Source organism: Ochlerotatus camptorhynchus, unplaced genomic scaffold (genome assembly GCF_037179485.1).
Source record: "Ochlerotatus camptorhynchus isolate MF236.1 unplaced genomic scaffold, CSIRO-AGI_Acam_v1.1 ptg000514l, whole genome shotgun sequence".
NCBI lineage: Eukaryota > Metazoa > Arthropoda > Insecta > Diptera > Culicidae > Ochlerotatus > Ochlerotatus camptorhynchus.
Window position 1 is genome coordinate 101,673 of NW_027040998.1, and position 21,927 is coordinate 123,599.

The following is a 21,927-nucleotide window of genomic DNA, read 5'->3' on the forward strand; positions in this document are numbered from 1 at the left end:
TAAGTTTATCTATGGATTTTACTTGCTGAGCAGAGTAAGCGAACCAGTTTTGGCCATAATTTTATATTTTGGCCATACCTCAGAAAAACGATATTATAACGATATATTAGAGTGGTTCAAAATATTGATTTTACTCCACCAAGCTCAATCGATTTGAAATCAGGTCCTGGAAATTCTCCCAAAAATTGAGCTTATTTGGATGTGAACTAATACTCCAGTGGCCTTTTGAAGTTTATTAGGGAATTACTATGGGTAAATTCAAACGAAATTTTAAAGGTATTTTAGGCACAGTATAAATTCCTAAATGCAGAGTCAAGTAATTTGCAAGATTTTGGAACTTAAATTGGACATACCGGGCTCAGCTTAAATTTTGAATTTAGAAATGTAGAGAATCCAATTTTTTTATTTCAACTTGTGTAGTGAACCAAAGAATTTGCGCATCAAATTTCGTCATGGTTCACTGTAATTAAAAGTTTATTCATGAATCCCATGTTTATTCATCACATAAATCTTCAAGAACTAACTTGGCGAATTTTCTTTTCTTTAACCAATTTAAACAATCAAGAAACGGGTGTCATTTTCATAATTCGCCAAGGGCATACCAAACCCTCATTATGTCTCTGACTGTGTCCAACTAGAGGACGGTTTATAATCATGGATCAATACTCAAAACAATTAAACCGATTTATTACAATCTATATACCTAGCCTAAACTAAATAATACCAAACTACTACCATCGCTTACTAATGAGTGCAAATAATCAATTTGCCATACTAAACATATTGTAGCATAACAACAAGTTACAAGTGTACATAATGTGGAACGTTCAACAACAACAGACCTCTTGTGAAAGTTGAGTTGCCACCATCCCAACTAAACACGCTTACTGACACCGACACCTGCCTTCTCCCAGCATATCATTGCAGACACCCATACCGCTTGATTGCCATTTCGTATACGATGATAAACTCCGCGCACGTGATGCTCTGGTCATTCATAAAATTCCCATCCCCCCATTCCGAGCAGAAGAGAGAAAAGAAAAATCTCCTTACCATCATTCCGATTTATGATTCGTGCTCCAACTACAGTCAGTAGGTACAGAGCCTTTCTAGTTGAACATTATGAGGCACACAACGCACATGTGTTACTATAAGCCGTGACCTCTTGGCACATCAACCCGTCTAGTTGGAGTCTTTCTTTCGAAAACCTGCCGCAAACTGGGCAGTAGGGAGGGTTGCTGCAATGATTGGGAAGAAAAAGAAAAAGATTATGCTTACGTAACATCAATTGAGAGGACTTATCGCTTTTGGCAATTGCTGTCGGAATGTGTGGGGTAGTGTACATGCAGGTCCGAAAGCGAGGCACGCAGCAGATATTTGTATACAACACCAAGTAAATAGCCAACGAGTTGATTTGAGTGGCTGCTAAGTATCGCTAGGCCATATTCGTTACAATGATCGTACTCGTAGGCACAAGTAATGTTTTTTTTTTTCAATTCGTTTATTTGGTGTGATTTAAACCTTACGGAGCCGAAAGTCTTTAAAATAATGTTTCAACTAACTAACGGAGTGGTGTGGGATGGATGTCGCATGCTGTGTCCAAAATGGCGGATTAATCAATTTTAAATTGCATCGGGTTTTCTACGCCAAAATTTAGTTTGGATCCAAAAGTTCCTAAATCGGATCATTTTCAAAAATTCTGTCGAAGAAAATTTCAATTATTCAATTTTAACATAATTTTCATTTTCATGCAAATAGTTGGTTATGGCTCTGAAAAACCAAAAACTTCCCATACAAAAATGAACCAAAAATTTCCTCCGACAGAATATTTTAAAACCAACCGATTTATGTATGTTAGCATCCATTTGGTGAAGAAAAAATAAGGTTGAACAATATTGTCAGTCATAAAATATTCTGGGTTTGTTGTTTTCCTAAATCCCTTTCCATACCCTTCATGGTAATTTTAGGCTTCTATGAATTGAACTCTAAATATTTAATATTTTTATAACTGAAAAAATTGTACAACATAAATTATCATCAATATACAGAACAGTTATAATAATTACAATTAATGCTTATGGTGGTTTCGACTGGTTGATTGGAATTACTTTATGGGGTGGCTTTTTCAGTCTTTTAGTAGAGACGATTTGTTTTTTATGTTCCCTATATATTTGATGATGAGCATTCAATGTTGTGCATTTCCAGCTTTTGATTACATAAATAATGTCCCTTTTGACCCCAGCCTTTTCATATTTGAATGAAACGTTGCTACCCAAGGCGACATTTTCCATTTAAGTATTGACCATTTTTCTGGACTAATTTTCTATAATGGCATCCCATTCAGCCAGAATGCACGTATCCTCAAAGTTGTTAGTATTTACAAACATATATACAAACAAGCAAATAGTATAGAATTCAAAATAATGGAACGAACATTCTCGAGTAACATATGAAAAAGGCATACAAGCCAAACGTAAAAAATTCATTTAAACATCGATTGTTCACAAATTACAACACGCCTACACAAACTAAATGTTTACTTATTGATGAAAGCAAACTTATTGGATGGTAGCTAGAAGCTTTAGCTAGATTTTTATCCACCTTCAAAATTGGAACAAATTTTGCATTTTATCAGGAAACTATGCCAATTGGAAACAGCTTTTAAATAATTTTACCAAGAAAAATAATCCTTGTGAGTTTTTTTAAGAGGATATAGAAAATTCATCACCTGGAGCTTTCATATTTTGAAACTTTTTAGTTATAGATCTTACTTCGTTCAAATTAGTCGCCCAGTAATCATCAAACATATTTAGCCGAGTGAAAATATACAAAAATAATCCCGAGCAACCTGATTCTCAATAGCACTAGTAAGACAAAAAACTGAAATTATGGGAACTCTCGATTTGCTTAGCAAGTTTCTGAGCTTTTTCCGAATTTGTGTGGAATAGGCATTTGAATTTTGTTTTTAATTTTTTTGTGAGCTTCCAAAGGGTTTTTAGCTCGGGTCTAATTTCGAAATATTATTTTCAAAAGTTTTGTTCCTCAGTGCAGAGAATAGCCAGATAACTTTCATGGCTGGATAGTGTTTTCTTTAATATTGCCGCCTATGGACATTTTTAGACGGATTAAGAGCTGAAGATTGTCGCCTATTATAATTTAACCTCGCATTTTGGTACTGACGCACCTTGCTTAAACTATAGAAATAGTTAGAGATTCAAGAGCATTTTTAATATAATTTTTGTTTTGTAAAGGGATATTTTAATTAGAGTTATATTCCATAAATGTTAGATATTGCACCCAATCAGCTCTATGGTAATTGAAAGTAGAGCTGTTGAGATTAGAAATTATTTCTCGGAATATTTCGAAAGAAACTGGAAGGTGGTCAGAACCGAAGTCAGCAGGGTAACTAATTGGCTACAAAGCTGACATGAATCAGTTAAGACCAAATCAAAATACGTTGTTCAATTTTTTTTGACAGAAACTCACGAAGTTTCGAAAACTTTGGTTTCAACTGAAGAAATAATTTGATGCTTGATACGTCTATGAACAATGATGGCAACGCCACCACTGGCTCCATCAAGACGATAATCTCGATAAATGAAATAATTGGCGTCTCTTTTAACATTATGCTCAGGTTTAAGGAACGTTTAAGTTATAACGGCAATATGCACGTTATGAGCTCTCATAAAGTTAAATAGCTTGTCTTCATTATGTTTAAGGTATCGAGCATTCCAAATCAAAATATATAATGATTTAAAATCAAAAATAAAAAGTGAGAAATTTCCAACGATGGGTTGGATCAGCTTATCAACTCGCAGATTAATTCTGCACAAATGGTTTTCCGAAAAGTTGTCGTTTCGAGAATTTGCAAAAAGCGAGAAGTGCAGTAAATCTACGGTGTTCAAGACTGTTAAGAAGTTTGGAGAAACGTGTTCTCTTGAAGATTTACCAATCTGGGCGCAAAAAGGGGGCATCGGACCAGAAAAAGGAGCTGGCAGTAGTACGCCTTTTGAAATCGCATAAACCGTGATCTTTTCGTGAAATAGCCAAACAAAAAAAAATTGGACATAACCGTGCAGAATATCAAAAAACGTAACAATATCTGAACCTACAATAGGCAAAAAGCACCCAAAAGGACGGATTCACAGAAAGCTTCTTCGAACATACGGTCACGGAACTTGTATGACGTTCTCCTTCAAACGCTGAACCGATGCATTTTGGATTCAATTGGATTTGGATACCATAACACATCCTGGGCTACAATTTATCAACGCTGAGCAGAAGACAGATGTGCCTGATGATGTGCGATACATCCGAACCGAAAAATTAAAAAAAAAGGTTGTGGTGTGACAAGCCATTTGCTCCTGTGGCTTGAAGATTTCTTCGTATTTCACAACGGGCACAATCAATGGTGAAAATTACAGAATTAATGCAAGGGGCTTCTACCCATCTACCGAAAGAATACGGATCCTCCATTGTTTTTGCCGGATCTGACATCTGCTCACTATGCTTCTGCTACGTTGGAGATGCTCAAGTAGGAAAAAGTCGATTTTGTCGAAAAATTCCAAAATCCCCCAAACTGCCCTGAACTGCGAACTGGAAAGATACTGGGCAATAATTAAGCGGCATGTCAAGAAACATGGAAGAGAACCAAGCTCTGTTGACTGCTTCAAGAAAATTTGGTCTGCAGCACAACGAAAAGTTAAGAAGAAAGTTGTGCAGAATTTAATGGGCGTTATCAAGAGAAAAGTCCGAGCGTTCTTCAGAAATGAGAAGAAAACATTCAAACTCACGTGAAATCGGTCATTTGTATGTTTATTTTCATTTAATATAAAGTAAATTTATGAATTTGTTCGATATGATATTCTACTGTAAAATATAGCGCTTTATAACATTCAAAATGGTAAATTTTATATTAATTGGCCAGAGCGAAATAATCATTGACGGATTATTTATAGCGCAGGAGTCTTCGTTGGTGCATAATGTGCAATATATTTTAAATTTATATTTTTCGTACGTTGTGTTGTTACTTTTACTTTTTATAGGCATATCTGTTTGATTTCCTATTCATATCAGCAGTTATGCTTTTATGGGCAGTTTAGTTGGTCATAAATTGTAATGTGCTTGGAATACTTAGTAGTGATTTCAAAAGTAAAATTTTTTCAGTGCAGAGTTGTGGTTGAACTCTGGCGAAACCACCACAGCCCTTTTAGATTTGATGAATTTTTCGTCAATATAAAGACGCCTTGCCAACAGCAGCAGTTTCTTTTATACATCAATTTTATATCATAGTTTGATTTTTATTGGAGTGAATCTGTGTAACAATATTCGACTTAGTGGTGCTCGGTAACCAACAAGACCACTACCTAAGCAACACACATGTTATATGAAAGTTTATAAAACCTTTATATGACTGTTTTTGGTTGTATAGCAGTTTACTCAACATAATTCAATGAATTTGTGTTACTTGGTTAATTCGCGTTTTTACAATATAAGGCTGATATACGGTTAATATAGAACTTCAGAGCTGTATATTGAAAGTATACCGTATATTGCGGAAAGGTGAATTAGCGGGCATGTTGACTTGGTGTTGGTTTGTATATGATGTAATAGTCGCACAATGTATTCACATCTAAGAACTGTAAAGACTCACGACAATTAACACAGCCATAAAGGCATATGACATATTTTACGTAACCAGAACTAAACCGGTGATGCATTTTGAACATGATTTCCATAATTCGATTTTAAATCGGGCTCTTTGGTCTCTGAAAACTAGGTGGTAAACATACAACTGTGTGTATGATTTGGGCCAAATGGCAATGCATTGCATTGTGTGTTAATTATTGAACAGTCACGGCCATGAATTAATCAACTAGGCTCGGTGACGCTACCGAATGCCGGTTTGATAATTATGCGACTATACCGCACTGAGTATGTGTGCTTCGCGGATCGTTAGTGCATTAATTAATCAGAATTCATTGATCGAGCTGGCATATGGAAATTAAATAGTGCAGTGAACTTGAAACTGGTGGATATTTAATCAGATGCACTAATTGAGCTACTTTTATTCGTTAGTTTTTGTTTGTAGGCTTGCTTGGAATATTTATTTATTTATTTTCTATTTCGTTATAGATTGAACGCGATGCACAACGAGCAGCAATATGTACTGACGATGTCAAGAAAAATTCTGTTCTGAAACTGCTTCTGTCCACTTAAGTCTTCAATCCTCCTGCTGATGGGTTGCAGAGTAGTCAGAGAGTCAATGCACTAGTATACATAGCATATCACGAAACATTAGCCAATAGAGTGTGCCAAAATGACGACCTTATCACATCCCTATAAAGACTGTTCGGGGCCGAAGGAGGTTCCCACCGAGTATGTAAAGGACGTGGGAGATTTGTTTGATTGGTAGGTATTTCGATTAATGACAGTTCAATTTGCCTGCGCGTTCAAACTCTAATCAATCACATCTCATTTGGTTACCTTCGGTAGGATCAAACAGCAACCACGGTTTCCGACTTTTACCAAGAACCATGCCCATCTCTTCCTCCACGCGTGCCTGTGGAATATGGAGGATGCCAAAAAGGCGCTACAGAAATACGCACACATTCACGCCACATCGCCGGACATTTTCGACAACCGGGATGTGCTCTCGACTGGGGTGCAGTTAGTGCTGAACATGACGTAATAGCTTCCACTTTGAACTTACTTCCTCTTTTGTGCTCTTTATATGCATTACTGATTCGTTTATTTTTGTTGTCCTCTATAGCCACATGGTTTCGCTCCCAAAGCTGACACCGGAAGGATATCGATTACTGTGTTACCGTTTATCCGATACTGATCCTTCGAGGATGAACTTTGCCGAGGCAGTGAAGACATTCTGCATGTTCAACGATGTCCAGATTAGCAAGGATGGCCCCATCGAAGGCTACATTGTAATATTCGACATGAAAGGTGTGCGATTGGGTCACCTGGCACGGGTACAGTTCGGTCCACTGAGGACATTCATGAGCTACATTCAGGATGCACATCCTGTTCGACTGAAAAAGATATACATAGTCCATACGGCTTCGTTCATCAATCAGGTGATGGCTCTGGTAAAACCGCTGATTAAATCGGAGCTGCTTGGTTTGCTCCAGTTTTGCACCTCCGGACCGATCGACATTGTCGGTGCCGATCTTCTTCCAAAGGTAAGTAATGTTACGATTAACCCTACCGAGATCAACCAAGCTAAGGCTGAAAGCCTAATAAATACAGTGCCTTCCGAATTTTCACAATAAGGTCCTGGCAAGGACTCTTGAAAACATACACGTATTGTGTTAGGTTTTCGGAAAAGCGATATGAGGGACAAGAAGCAATAAATATCAGTAAAAGATGTTATTAAAAAGTAATTGATTAGAATCATAAGTTTTTCGTGCCCATGAGTTTTCATCAGTCAAATCTAAAATATTTTAAAATTAATCCCCCCCCCCCCCTAAACTGTCTAGGTTATGAACAGCCCCTTATAGAAGAGTAAAATTGGGAGTAAGGAATCTTTTGGAAAGAAATTAACTCTGTGTTCTGTTAAGGTGGACGGTTGATTGTTTGACGACTCCACTATTGACTTATTTGGTTTTTTAAGAGCTGTCAAATATGAAAATATAAACAAAAACAAAGAAAAAATACTCTTGGGGAGATGTGATGTAAATTTCGATGCGTAAATCCTAAGATTGTATAGCACAAAAAGAGTAAAATAATTATATCATTGTTTACGACCCTGTTCCTGGTTCACTAAAGATTGGTTTAATGAACAAAGTAATAAAAATTTGTTTTTACGTAGGCATTAAGTGGCGTTTTTCAGAATAGTTTACCATCGAGTTAAGACAGACAATGCCAATAAGAAGCAGTTTTCAATATTCGGGTTTACTGAATATTGTGCATGCCTTGACTACATATGTGCAAAATAGAACCACCGTCACGGCTGATTCTAGTTCTTGAATGCTGTTGGTCTCCTCCTCTGGGAGTACCCGGGACATATTCAGACATGGTAGATTGAATTTCAAGACATGTCCGTCTTACCCTCAGCTCTGTCCATTTCACCCGCACCTGAAAACAGATGTAATATTTAGGACTATTTTGAATTTTCGAAAAATTGTTATTTATTAAGATTTGACATAAATTGGTGTACGAAGTATCTTTAAAAAGAAGCTCTTCGTAAAAAAAAACGATTTGTGATCAGTACCCACTGATTATAATGAAAACTTTAATGTTGTAAATAATCCTAATCTTAGTGCTAAAACTAAAGTTAAATATTAAAATTAGTGATCTTAACTAATCTATAACTAAATTGAAATCAACATCAACGGCGCCGGTGGTGTAGTGGTAAGCGTAATTACCTCTCACCCCAGCAGGCCTGGGTTCAATCCCAGTCGGCGCCGCCGGGATGTTCTGAGGCATAACATCTCTGATCATGCCTTCCTTCGGATGGGAAGTAAAGCCGTTGGTCCCCGGTTCATGAGTTGATGGGTCAATAGGTAGGGTCCAGGTGTGGGAGCTGCCTTCCTGGCACGTCGGTAGCATTGGTGCTCAGCACGGAAAACAAGATCGACGGAAAAAACAAACCAAAGGAAAAAAAAGAAAAAAAAAAGAAATCAACATTAATTAATATTGTGAACCAGTCTAATGAAGATGATCAACAATTCTCACGAGAGAGAATGATCTCATTCCAATGGCCAATCATTGGACTTGACCAAACGAAACGAATTGTACATATACAATACAAGCAATTAGATATCCAAGCGTGCACAACCAAATCGATTGTCGTTTTGTTTTTCATATAACCATATTTACCTCAATCTTACGCCATCATTCGATAGCAATAAATTGAAAAAATGTGGTAAATTTCGAATTTATTGCATGTGATCTGAAATTCATGTTTATCGCGTCAGTGTTAAAGTATCAGTGTTTTGATCTGTCGTGTGCCCGTGCGTGAATAACATGAAATTCACGAACTGCAACGTTAGCGGAAAGTGACTGAGTGGTTTATTCACATCTTCTATTGGGAAGGTGGAATAACAGCAGCACTTTCGGGTGCTAAAGTTCTCCTCTGGTTTCTGTGCACCATTTGAGGTACGAACGGGAAGAAATACTTCCGAATCCCGGCTAATACAGAGACCACGGCTCGAACATATTTTTCAAAAAAAAATTGGAAAAACACATAAAAAAAAAAAAGAAAAACTGTTTTTAAAGAAATATAGGGTAAACGCTCCTATAGTGGCGGTACGTTAGAAGCGTTAGGTTCCTATAGTTGTGTACGGAGTCTCCATACACAACTATAGGAACCTAACGCTTCTAACGTACCGCAACTATAGGAGCGTTTACCCTACGTGTAAAAACATTTCTTAGGTCATCAAGGAAAAAATTGGACTCATAAATCCGCAAAAATTGATCCTTAAATTTTGTTATAGGTTCACATTTTTCTCATGATGACATAGAAAATATATTTTTACAAGTAATTTTTTCGAGGAATTTATTAAAAAACTGATTTTTTTTCGATTTTTAATACCTTTATCCAATATTTTTGAAAAAATCAAAACGCACCAGGATTTTGACGTAGGACTACGTCTTTGATTTCTATATGGGGGTACATAACTCAGCTACCCCTGGTCCAATTTCAATAATTGTATCACCAATCGATCAGAAATATGGCTACGCATCGATAAAAATGCTTCCGAATGTTGATTTTCAACAAGAAGCTATTGAAAAACTGGTAAATGTCCAGCATTGTCCAAAAGCGTCGAATTAACTAACAAATTCACCAATTACCTACATGCATATGCTGCTTCCCCAGCACAGTCGTCAGAGACTAGTAAGTAGACGAAACAAGTCGAAGTGCCATTCGCCTCCGATCGTCGGGCGCGTGCGAATACGGAGGATGGAATTGCGTAATATTTTGCACACTCATCGCCATATTCAGAACCACACGCTCACAACGACCACACAAAATGCTCTCCAGAGTTGTAATATTGTAACCAAACTTGGAAACACGGGATACACTCAAAAAATATATCACATAGGGTATACGTCCCTAACCTCGGTCTAATATGCAGCCATAGATTACGTTTTTAATCATAACTCATCAATTAATTTACCTGCAAACGATATTCTACTGCTAAATGGTATGCTTAGATATGCTTATCATGTCGTTTGCTATCAGGAACCGCAAAAAGTTGAAAAACTTACTTTTTTTAAGACAAAAACTCACCAGGGAAATGTATGTAATATCGGTCTATTGTCCCCAAATTGGGTCTATTTATGGATGCAACTTCGTCCTATCCTGTTTGATTCTCAAAAAAAACGCTCTTGGTAACGTTTTCTTATGTATTTTTTTTATCACTATCACTGTTAACTTAATACTCTTCATTCCTCAAAACATTTCTTAGAGAAAATTTTACGAAAACTACATTAAATCACTCAAGTTAAAAATTAAAAATTAAAAATTTCGCTTATCGTCTTTCGACCGCAGAATATCTAAATCAAAACATTGTGATGTTCATTATACAGATTTGGCAGAAAAAATCTCCCTTCCTGTTCGTTCCTTATCATCCAAATGCAAACCACATTGTTGACGTTACTCTTATTGCTATATGCTGTCAAATGAATTTCATGGGCCAAAGTTAGGAACATAGAAAAGAAATGTGTCCCTAAAGTTGGGTCCATGATTTACTTGTGAAAACGTTGTTAAACAATTAAAATAAACATAAAATATTCAAACAGTAACTGTGAGTTTTACGTCTAGTGTGTATTATCAGGTAATTCCATTCAATAAATGCCATAATCAGGCCATTTGATGATCGTCAGTGCAACCTTCCCATCTTAACCTTAGAAGTCATGGCGGCTAAAAACTCCGAACAGAGTGATATTCTCAACCAGTTTTATTACTTACGAGAGCTGAAAATGTATTGAAATGTTGTGATATAAATTGATTTGTGTGTGGTACACATTTATCAATCATCAGTGATCAATATTTTCCTTATTTTTTGTGTAATATTCCTTAATTAATTATTTATTTGCGTGATAGGCCGAATGAAAGGACTAGACCCACATTACATACCGTAACCCTATGTAATGCATGAAATCCATGTGAATTTCACATAGCTTTCCAAAAAAAGTTGGTGACAACCTAAAGAAATCGTTTAAAGACTTTGTCGTTCAGTTTTTTCCTGGAATTTTTTGTTAAATAAGCTAGAATTAAATCAAAAGGTTTTTCCCATACATTTTTAACCGCTTTACTACCAATCCCCAGAGAGCCAAAACATTCAAATTTGAAAGAGAAAATTCACTCTCACGATCTCAATATCTCAACATTCCATGTATTTTGTTGACACTCTGTAACATTTGGTGGGGGAGAGAGGATTAACATTTGAAGTCCCTCCAATACATAAAAATTCCCTCCCTTTTAACAAGAAAGCCTGCAAGAAAATACTATTTATCAAAAATTTCTAGGAAAAAACTGAACGATAATGAATGATTTCTTTTGACTTATTTTGACCATAATATGCATCCAAAGCGTTCCATTCACTTTTCCAAATTTCTAACTGACTATCAATAGAACAGCGCCATCAAAGAGAAAAAATAGCCTTGACTTAATGGTGAAAACTATTTTATAGTTCTTTAAAAATTCTACTCTTTTCTTAAATGAACTTGGTGGCTCCCACACCTGGACCCTACCTATCGACCCATCAACTCAACCGGGGACCAACGGCTTTACTTCCCTAAGGAAGGCGTGATCAGAGATGTTATGCCTTAGAACATGCCGGTGGCGCTGACTAAGATTGAACCCAGGCCTGCTGGGGTAAGAGGTAATCACGCTTACCACTACACCACCGGCGCCGCTAACTTTCATGGTGTTGCCATTGGCAAACTACGCAAAAGGAAAGGAGCCAGTGTCGCTACTTGATAGCAAACTACTCATAATGGGAGTAGTCTTTGTAGCTTTTATACCACTTGGTTGCACATCATTCTGCTTTATAAAAAAGCGCTTCTGTCTAGCATCAACTCATTTTCGCTTCGGATGGCCTGGTGGTCAGCAATAGCAGCAGTAGGAAGGTGGTGGCTAGTCCACCATTCTACATTCAACAAGCAACAAACAACATGTCGCGACAAAGAAGGAAGAGGTGTTGGTCAAAGAGGCACCAAGCGTCATCGCAAAGTTCTTCGAGATAACCGCCATCTGGCTCGCCGTGGTGGTGTCAAACATATCTCCGATCTGATCTACGAGGTGTGCTGAAGGTGTTCCTGGAAAATGAGATCCGTGATGCTGTCACCTATACTAAACACGCCAAGCGTAAGCGGCCATGGAAGCCGTCTACAATAAAACGGCCCTTTTCAGGGCCATCAAGCTTATGACAGTAAAGAGTTGAAATATAATTTATCTGTGCCTGTTTGTCCATATTCAGAACCACAGGCCCTCAGCGACCCCACAAACTGCTCTCCAGAGTTGTAATCTTGTAACCAAACCTGGAAGCAGGGGTGCAAATGATTTTGATTGATCCTCTTCATCAACCTTCTATTTGAAAAAAAAACTACTGCAAATTTGATACGCTTACAAATCAAAAACGGAAAGAGTTTATATGAAAAGAACTAAATGCTCTTCACATTTGTTCCGTCTACTAGCGGTCCTACGTCAAGCTTCCGTTCGTGCCCCTAGGCATAGACCCTTCTACTTTTTTGTTTTGTTTTTTAGCTTCCTCTTAAACTTTCAGGACTCGTGTCACTTTTTGTAACATGAGGACTTGCGCGTTGTATAAAATTCAACGGTATATTATTTTCACCTTGCCGGCACTTCTTGAAACCAGATTTTCTGCAAAATAAATTTTAAGTATTTGTCTATTGGAAATGGGTATTAAATTTCATGAAACATGTTTAGTTTTGCGTTGAACAAGTTCCAAAGTCAGTAAGTTTATAATTTATTTTTGTGTTGTACTGGAATGTCGAGCATGAGTTTGAGGGGAAAGAGAACGATATTTATTTTTGAAAATTCAAAATCAGTTTTTTTGTTAAAACCGAAATTCTGTCAATGTGTTCACTGTGTTCCAGTAGGCAATGAACACATTTTCATGAGTGTAATTTAGTTTTAAACTAAAAAACTGGATTTGAATTTTTGAAAATTAATGACGGACCTTACACCTTAACCTACAGCATACTGATATTAGTAGCAAAATTCTTTTTTATTGATGATAAAACAATAACAATCCTTAGGGTGTCCATTTGACCCTCAGTTCCCGTGCTCAGCATTTTTAATGATTTTTCTATAAATTGTTCAAAACTATTCGTTTTGAATTTATTCGTTGTTGAAAGTTAGTATTTTTCTATTCATCTGCATCGAATACATAGAAAATAATGATCAAATAATGTTTTAAGCAAGGAGAAAATTTAATTTAAATATAAAGAAAGAACTCTCAAAAACAAGTGGTTTAAACTATAGCACAACATTTAAATGTAGCCTTTTGTGGATCATTTGTTTTAGAAGACACAAACCATGAGGGATTTTCTTTAAAACTTTTTGATATGAATTAAGTGTAAATCAATCCCATCTTTTGATTCTGCCGAGGGAGCGTAAAGCCGTTGACGGAACACAAATCAAGGGAAAAAAGCTTAAGAAGAAGAAGAATGTCATTAGAGACTTGTTCGGGGATGAGCTTTGAACCCGCGACCTTTAACGTGAGAGGCGAAAATATTACGAAAACAGTGAACAATTTAATGGAGGTTTAGGGCTCTAAGATATAATGCAACAACAATTCAAAACATTGGCATGCTTAAGTTGATCAAAATAAAGGATAAGAAAAATAATTAAAGTTTTAGGATAGTTTGAAATTTATGAACGCTCAGTTATAAAGATTTAAAAAAAAACACCATCTCATTAAGTTTTTAAGAAATTTGACTATGATATTTATTGTTGTTTAGCTAATGTTTCCATTCATTAGGATATTAGAGTCTTTTCACTTATTTGTTTTAAGATATATATATTTAAATTGTATCGTGCATGTAACTGATTTCTTTCTATTTATATTTTTCAGGACTACGGTGGCCCATTTGACGAATTGGCAACACTGCACACAGAGCAAAAAATAGAAATTGAAACAGATTATCGCGAGTGGTTGATAGACTCGGGTGCTTTGAAGGAAACCCCCAAGGATAAGAACAGTGCGATAAAACCACCGACCAAGGCATTCCGAGGGTTGGAGATCGACTAATCATTAACCATTGACCAATTCCCCGACATATTACACATGTCAAGACAGGAGAGGACATCGTTTAAGGAGTGTGTGATAGATTATGGAAATGTTTTGGTTGAGGAATATTTTAGAAATGTTAGTCATATAGAGTGTCAGAAAAATTGTTGATTCGTAACATATTAGAGATTCAAATGATTATATTTTGTAGCTATCGAATAGTGGTCTGGTTTATGGAAAGAAATGCCAATCATATATCTATTAAGCATTTTATACGGCCAAATAAAAAAAATCAAGTTGATAATGTATGATTAAATAGATGGTTAATTTAAAATATGAGCAATAATTAATTTCTTTTGAAATATTAAAAATATTAAATATTAAACGTTACTCGTTCTTACATCCTCTACATTTTTTTATGCAACGAATATTCTTTTAATGGACATTAGACTGATGCATATTTTGACATTTTCGCTCCACAGTGCTCATACGGTTCCAAATCGGGTCCTGATTAGTCTCCCAAAATTTAAACTCATTTGCAAAGAAACTGACTTGGCACAAACCATTTGAAGTTTATATGGAAATTAATATGGGAAATCAAAACTTTCTGTTCATTGTCTTCTTACCTTTTTCCATATTGCACTGTTCAAAAATTCAAAAGCTTTACTTATGGAAAATTTTCTCAGCTTCAACTTAGCAGAATATAGTTGTTGAGCCAAACGTCAAATAAAATAGTTATTAATTGTTTAAGAGATTGATGATCTTATGGCATGATCAAGCAGCTGTTTTGTGAGCAACACTGTATCTTGCAGTGTGACATAGTAGCCATAATTTTTGTGCTCTATTCCAAGCGCCAGAAACACCAATGTTGCCTGCTGAACAGTTGATTGAGCATAATCGTAAGACATTAGTGGCTTGAATTATTGATAACTTTTGATGCTTACATTATATTGAAAAGTGGTTAAGGACAAAGTTGTAGCTGATAAAATTTTCTACGAGCTCAGTTATCGTTTTTTAAGGCATAGCGATATGGTAAATTGTTAGATGGATATGAACAAAACATTTGGTTTTCCAATAGTAATTTCCATATAAACTTCAAATGGTTTGTGCCAAGTCAGTTTCTTATCGAATGAGTTCAAATTTTGGGAAACTAATCAGGACCCGATTTGGAACCGTTTGAGCACTGTGGAGCGAAAATTTTAAAATTTGCATCAGTCTAATGGACATACAACATATTTTTCAAGAAAATATTTTTTCATGTTACTCAGTGAATAAGAAATATATAAAATACAAACTAAACATTACAGAATTAAGAAAAAACCTTCCGGCAACAACATTACAGAATCTTTTCTCAAATTCTGAACATTCATCAAAAAACATATCTGTAACATAATCTTACGTTTCCTGGTTGGGTGTAAAACTTTGCTTTAACTATGTACGTGATGTAAGATGCTCTTGTTCTCCAAATGATTCAAATGGACGAATTATGACCTTCTACTACTTTCTAGCGTCCTTCTAGCAAATAACTTTCATCAGAGCTGTGATACCGCACCAACGAGCTGAGGACCGTGATTGGGTGGTTTACGATCAACACGAGGATGTGCTTCAACTGGGGCTGTTGCATTGTCCACACCAAGCAAGACCCGATGACGAAAAGGATGCATTTGACGCGCAGCTCGAGCAAGTAAATGGCTGCTGTCTTCAAGGGGATGTGCGTTCAACTCCCTGGTTTTCCAAAAAGTATCTTAAAATTTTACAGTTTGAAATGAAGTTCCAGTTTGATGATGATGATGATGATGATGATCCCACCTCTTACCCATATCAAAGGTTTGAGCTGGACGATTTATCTTTAAGATAATTGAATATGACATTTTAGGCAGGTTAGCTAAAAAAATCGAACTGGATACAGTTACAGATATAAATTCCCTCTTGAGTTTACATTAGCGTCACAGCGATGGAAATGTGGAAAAGCTTATGCGTCTACCTGTTAGTTCACTTTTTTGTTCACCTAAAATATTCATAAGTATTACAAGCAATCAAGAGTTAATCGGCAATCAACAAAGCATCCTATTACACTAGCAACCCCAGAATCTGATGCTATCATAATTTTCAGCACGAACCCCCGACATTCAGCCAGAAAACTTAGTACTAACTCAAGGTATCTTCCAAGAAAGCTTCAACATTGCATTTTTTTATCAAATGTTAAATTCAGTCCTCTATATCCGTATAATACGTACCGTATTACGCGCGCTAGGTTACAATAGTTATTAAAAAGTCATTGTGATAGCTATCTATACAAAATAATCTATTAGAGATAACTTCGCAAATCTTCATTCAAGTGTGAAACGGCAACTTCTTAATCCTTAGCTGCAATGAACAACACAGTATCATTTGCTACAGGATTAACGTCGCAAAATCGTGAAACTCGTCGCAAGTCGTTAATATTCGTTCCCTGGGGCACTCCAAGGTTATTCTCACGGGACTGGAAATATAACCATTGAAAACAGTCCGTTGAGTTCTCTCAGATAAATAGCTTTCAAACCATTTATGCAGTACTCATAATTCCAAAGCACTTTATTGTACTCAACAATAAGGGCATAGACATTGTTTCAAAAGCGCGCAATACAGCAACAGTCTTATCTCTATGGTCCAATATATCTTTCCACTTCGCTAAGACCAAATTCAACGCAGTTTCACAAGAATGACCTTCTCGATATCCTGATTGTTTTGGTGTCAAAAAAGAGTTGCTATTCAAATACTTCAACAGCTGGCCTATAACAACAAGTTCTAACATTTTCTCTAATTTGTGCAACATGTTGATGGGACGAAACTCTTCGGCTTTAATCGTTCCAGCAACATTTTGAATAGGAACCACTATTCTTTCCAAATGTGTGGCACATTGCCAGTCTGCAATGATTCATTAATAAGGTCCAACAAGATGTGGCCAATGACATGACAGCAATCTTGAACAGCTCTAGCATTAACATGATCTACTCCAGCCGATTTTCCTAATGAAAAGCAAATAACTCTAAGTTCATCAAATGTAATTGGATGAAAACCTTCAAATCTACAACTACTATTAACTGACTGTTTTATTTCATCAGGTTCATCGACCAATTCAATGGAAAGATTATTCATTGGAACACTGTTGACATAAGAATCATTAAATTTAGATGCAATTACTTGTTCTGACTATAATAATGTGCCATTAAAAGTTATGGACCGCGGTTTGCAATTACTAGGATTTATTAAAGATAAAAAAAATTCCATACCTCTTTGCTGTTGTTTTGATGCTGATCAATTTTTTTTCTGGACATATTCACAACGAGTTTTTTTTTATCGATTGTCAATATTAATTAAGCGCGATTGTGTAACTATTCCAATGATTATCACTATTTGATCTACAAAACTTTTTGTACTCTTACGTTTAAGATGCAAAAGATCCAAATTGTACCAGCTCAATTAATTGATTGATACACGTTTTCAAAGCGTTAGTCGGTCCAGCTGTATATTCATCTAAATCACCGGTCACGAATGGAAAATCTACGCTTCTCTCAACAAGATTCGAAACAGCCTGTTTTGATTATTTCTTCCAGCACTAAAATTTTACTGAGTCATCGATATTATTGATATTATCTAATACATCAACCACTAAGGTAAATCGGTTATTTTAAATCAGTATTCGCATCAAAATTGGAATAAACGTGGTCAATTAAAGTTCTACCGTGCCTGGAAATACGCGTATATTCATCTACCGTTTGTTTTAAATTGAAAAAAAAAACAAATCAGCTAAACTCTTCAAATGATTCGAACCATAGTTTTCACGCCAATTAATATTAAAATCATCAGCTAATACATTTAATTTACTAGAGTCAAGGAATGTCTCGAGCCAGTTCTTTGAAACTTCAACAAAACGCTGGTCACTAAACGTTGGTTTTGAACTAATTTTGTAGAATTTTTAAACATTTTTTAGTATAAGCAGTGAATGGAGGTCAGGTGGTGAATGGGCATCAAACGGTAGTTTGAATGGTGAATTGCAACCTTACGCTACTTTCATATCTTGTCTGACAATCAAACAACTCATTTTAAATAATTCAGTTTGACAAAACATCGTGCTTATTATTATGTGATGACCAATTAAAAGCATTTTGTTTCAAATAGCCGTTTTGCAGTAATAGAGATTAATATGTTTTCCTTTAAAGACCGATTAATTGAATTCTATTGATGTAAACCTAGTATTACATACTATATGAAGTGCTGCTATTCAGCACAGGTCATACACATATTCACAATTTAGAAAATTACAAATAGTAGTAGCTTCAACCATCCATAGATATAGGTTAATGTACCTGAACCTGGACGGATACTTGAGTCTACCTAGGGGAGGACCCAGATGCGACTACCCATGTGAGTCTAGAGTATCTCACAGTTTCCAGGTCCGTGTACTATATTTTCATACCTTTTTTATCTGATTACCATGAAATTCCCTAGAATTGGTCAAAACATGATTTTTGGTTAATTTCTTAGTTATCAATTCCCTGGATGGTAGAAACCACGTAGCACAGCTATTAAATTTTTAAATTTGACACGTAATATTTACAAACCGAAATTCTGCGACAATGAAAACATTTATTATTTTGGAATTCAAAAACTTATCTAAATTATGGAATATAATTTAAAAATCTAATAATAAACCATTTTCCACATTCTCATTTTTTTTGCAATGCCTTTAAAAAATTACGTAGCATTTTCCCCAGCGACATCTATTGCTGAATTCAACCATGCTTTATCAAATGTTGCTGTTTATATAAAACCGAAAAAAATGTGATGGGCACCGGGGAAAATCGGTTCCACCTGCATAGCTTCATGTTGCCAAGCTTTAACGATCGTAATCGTAATGCTTCTTTCCGTTATTTGACGTCGGTCTCTGTTCCGCAATCTAGTACCAATCACCGACGAATATCGATTGCCATGCATTGACAGCAATCGAATGTGCAGGAAGGTAGCTTCACACTTGCGTAGGATATCCCACCCAGTCAACATACATGGGCCAACGGCTTTACTTTCCTTCCGAAGGAAGACGTGACCAGAGATGTTTATGCCTCAGAAAAATCCCACCGACCTCGGCTGGGATTGAACCGTGACCCATTGGGGTGAGAAAGCAATCACACTTACCACTACACCACCGGCGCTGGCTAATTAGTCGTAATGGTTTGTTGTGATGAAAGGAGCTCGGGGGCTTAGCAGCGATTGATTTTGCTTATTGAGTATAATCCCATTTTTTGGATAGTTCCTATTTTTTAGCAGGCTTGCTGAAACTCCTCAAACTCACTGGAGGTTTTAAAACATTCTTGTCTTGCGAGTTTTAGCTAGCCCTCACCTCGAGTGAGTGGCGGCAGGAATTGGCGTTGACTGCGACTCTGTAGCTCTTTACTCCTATGAGAAAATCCATAAGCAAACGTCAGACTGTGCGTGAAACATGGCGGACTTTGTACTATCCTTTCACTCCACCGAAAATCCCTATAAGAAACTGTCTAAATTTGCTGGAAGAGCAAATTTTTCGACGGTGCCGTCAACGCCAATATGAAAGAAGTAAACAAAAACTCCTCGAGAGAGAGAGAGAGAAAATGAACTTCAGTGAGAGGATGATTTGACGTGAGGTATGCTTTTCGAGACTCCGGATGACTTTTTTGTTCGATGCAAGAAGCTCAGCGTTCACCCAGAGTGAGAGTAAGAGCGTGTGATAGAAAACATGAACATGAATGGCAGCAAACCTCACTCTCATTTTATCCCTCTTCGCTCACAAGTTCTGAAGCTCAGTGGAATGATTTCAGGCATAACATTTGATAACGGCACAAAAGCATTTGTAAACAAACTTTCTAAGGCCCTTTACACGCGAACCAAAGTACGCCCACGCAAACCAATACCACTTTCGGAGAGGTGAGAGTTGCCTCTATCCGATGATGTTGTTGGTTTGCGTGGGCGTACTTTGGTTCGCGTGTAAAGGGCCTTAGAAAGTTTGTTTACAAATGCTTTTGTGCCGTTATCAAATGTTATGCCTGATTTGGCAGTAGGCATTCTACTCCTCAGAAAAATGCTACGCTCGGCTCATTTCAAACTAGCGAGCGAGGTTCCATCAAGCCTGTTTTTTAGTGCACAAACTTGATTTTCTATGGATCAATTTCATTCATTTTTGGTTGATTGGTGAACGTTCTATGGATCATTCACAATATGTATATGGGTAATAGACTGATGCAAAATTTGAAATTTTCGCTCCACAGTGCTTAAACGGTTCCAAATTGGGTCCTGTTTAGCCTCCCAAAATTTGACCTACTTTAGTAAGAAACTGACTTGGCACAAACCATTTCAAGTTTGTATAGGAATTACTATGGGAAAACTTATGGTTTTGATCATATCTATATAACAATTCACCACATCACTATGCTTTTAAAAATGATAACAGTGATTGTAGCAAATCTTCTCAGCTACAACTTTGTTGAAAACCACTTTTCAATCAAATGTAAGGAACAAAAGTTATTAATGATTTAAGTCACTGATGTCTTATGATTATGCTCATTCAACTGTTCAGCAGGCAACATTGGTGTTTCTGGCGTGAAGAATAGAGGACAAAAATCATGGCTACTATGTAACACTGCAGAATACAGTGTTGCCTACAGAACAGCTGCTTGATAATGCCATAAGATTGTCAACCTCTTAAACAATTAATAACAATTTAATTTGACATTTGGTTGAAAAACGATATTCCGCAAAGTTGTAGCTAAGAAAATTTCCCGTAATAATAGTTATAGAAATTTTCGAAAAAGCAATATGGAAAATGGGTAGAAGACAATAAACAAAAAGTTTGGTTTTCCCATAGTAATTTCCATATAAACTTCGAATAGTTTGTGCCAAGTCAGTTTCTTACCAAATGAGTTTAAATTTTGGGAGGCTAATCAGGACCTGATTTGAAACCGTTTGAGCACTGTGGAGCGAAAATTTCAAATTTTGCATCAGTCTAATGGGTAATTCGTACATTTTTTTTAATTTGATTTCCTTCGATCTTGTTCTCCGTGCTGAGCACCAATGCTACCGACGCCAGGGAGGCAGCTCCCGCACCTGGACCCTACCTATCGCCCCATCAGCTCATGAAACGGGGACCAACGGCTTTACTTCCCTTCCTAAGGAAGGCGTGATCAGAGATGTTATGCCTCAGAACATCCCGGCGTAAAATTTCTATGCTCATTATTTAGAAATATAGCGATACATTTTTACAATTGTGTTGCAAAATTTTGCATAAAATATGAATCATAGTGACATTTTTTATGGATCATTCACACTATTTTAGAAATGTTCACCGGGGTTTTATGGATCATTTGGGTGTTCTTTAAATGATCGTTTATAATTTTTTATGGACCATTTATTAATTTATACATGCAAAGCATGTTTGCCCCAAGCAACTCATCAAGGATCAAAAGCTGCATCCGGAAAATCGAAGCTTCCAATATCATGACTAAGCTGCGCCGCACGGTGAACCACGGACCGTATGCCAATATTCTCTAAGCTCAGTTTGAAGACTTAAGTTAATCCTTTGTATGAAATAAATCAGTTTGAATTAAACTTCACTGGTGATTATTCCCGACCCATTCTTTTCTTTCTCATTTTTTAGTGGACACCCGTAAGAACTAGATGTATGGAAATCTGAAGTGACTAA

General features: G+C 36.4%; 1 protein-coding gene across 1 annotated transcript in view; it reads left to right on the forward strand.

Annotated features, from left to right (window-relative positions):
* LOC135712901 (alpha-tocopherol transfer protein-like) overlaps positions 1-14,423 on the forward strand; it is a 28,655-nt gene extending 14,232 nt beyond the window's left edge. The window contains exons 2-5 of the mRNA XM_065235999.1: positions 6,136-6,411; positions 6,496-6,687; positions 6,773-7,193; positions 14,061-14,423. Of these exons, the coding sequence (XP_065092071.1) occupies positions 6,320-6,411; positions 6,496-6,687; positions 6,773-7,193; positions 14,061-14,237 (882 nt within the window). The 5' untranslated portion in view covers positions 6,136-6,319 and the 3' untranslated portion in view covers positions 14,238-14,423. The remainder of the gene's footprint in view (positions 1-6,135; positions 6,412-6,495; positions 6,688-6,772; positions 7,194-14,060) is intronic.
* Positions 14,424-21,927: the final 7,504 nt, after the last annotated feature.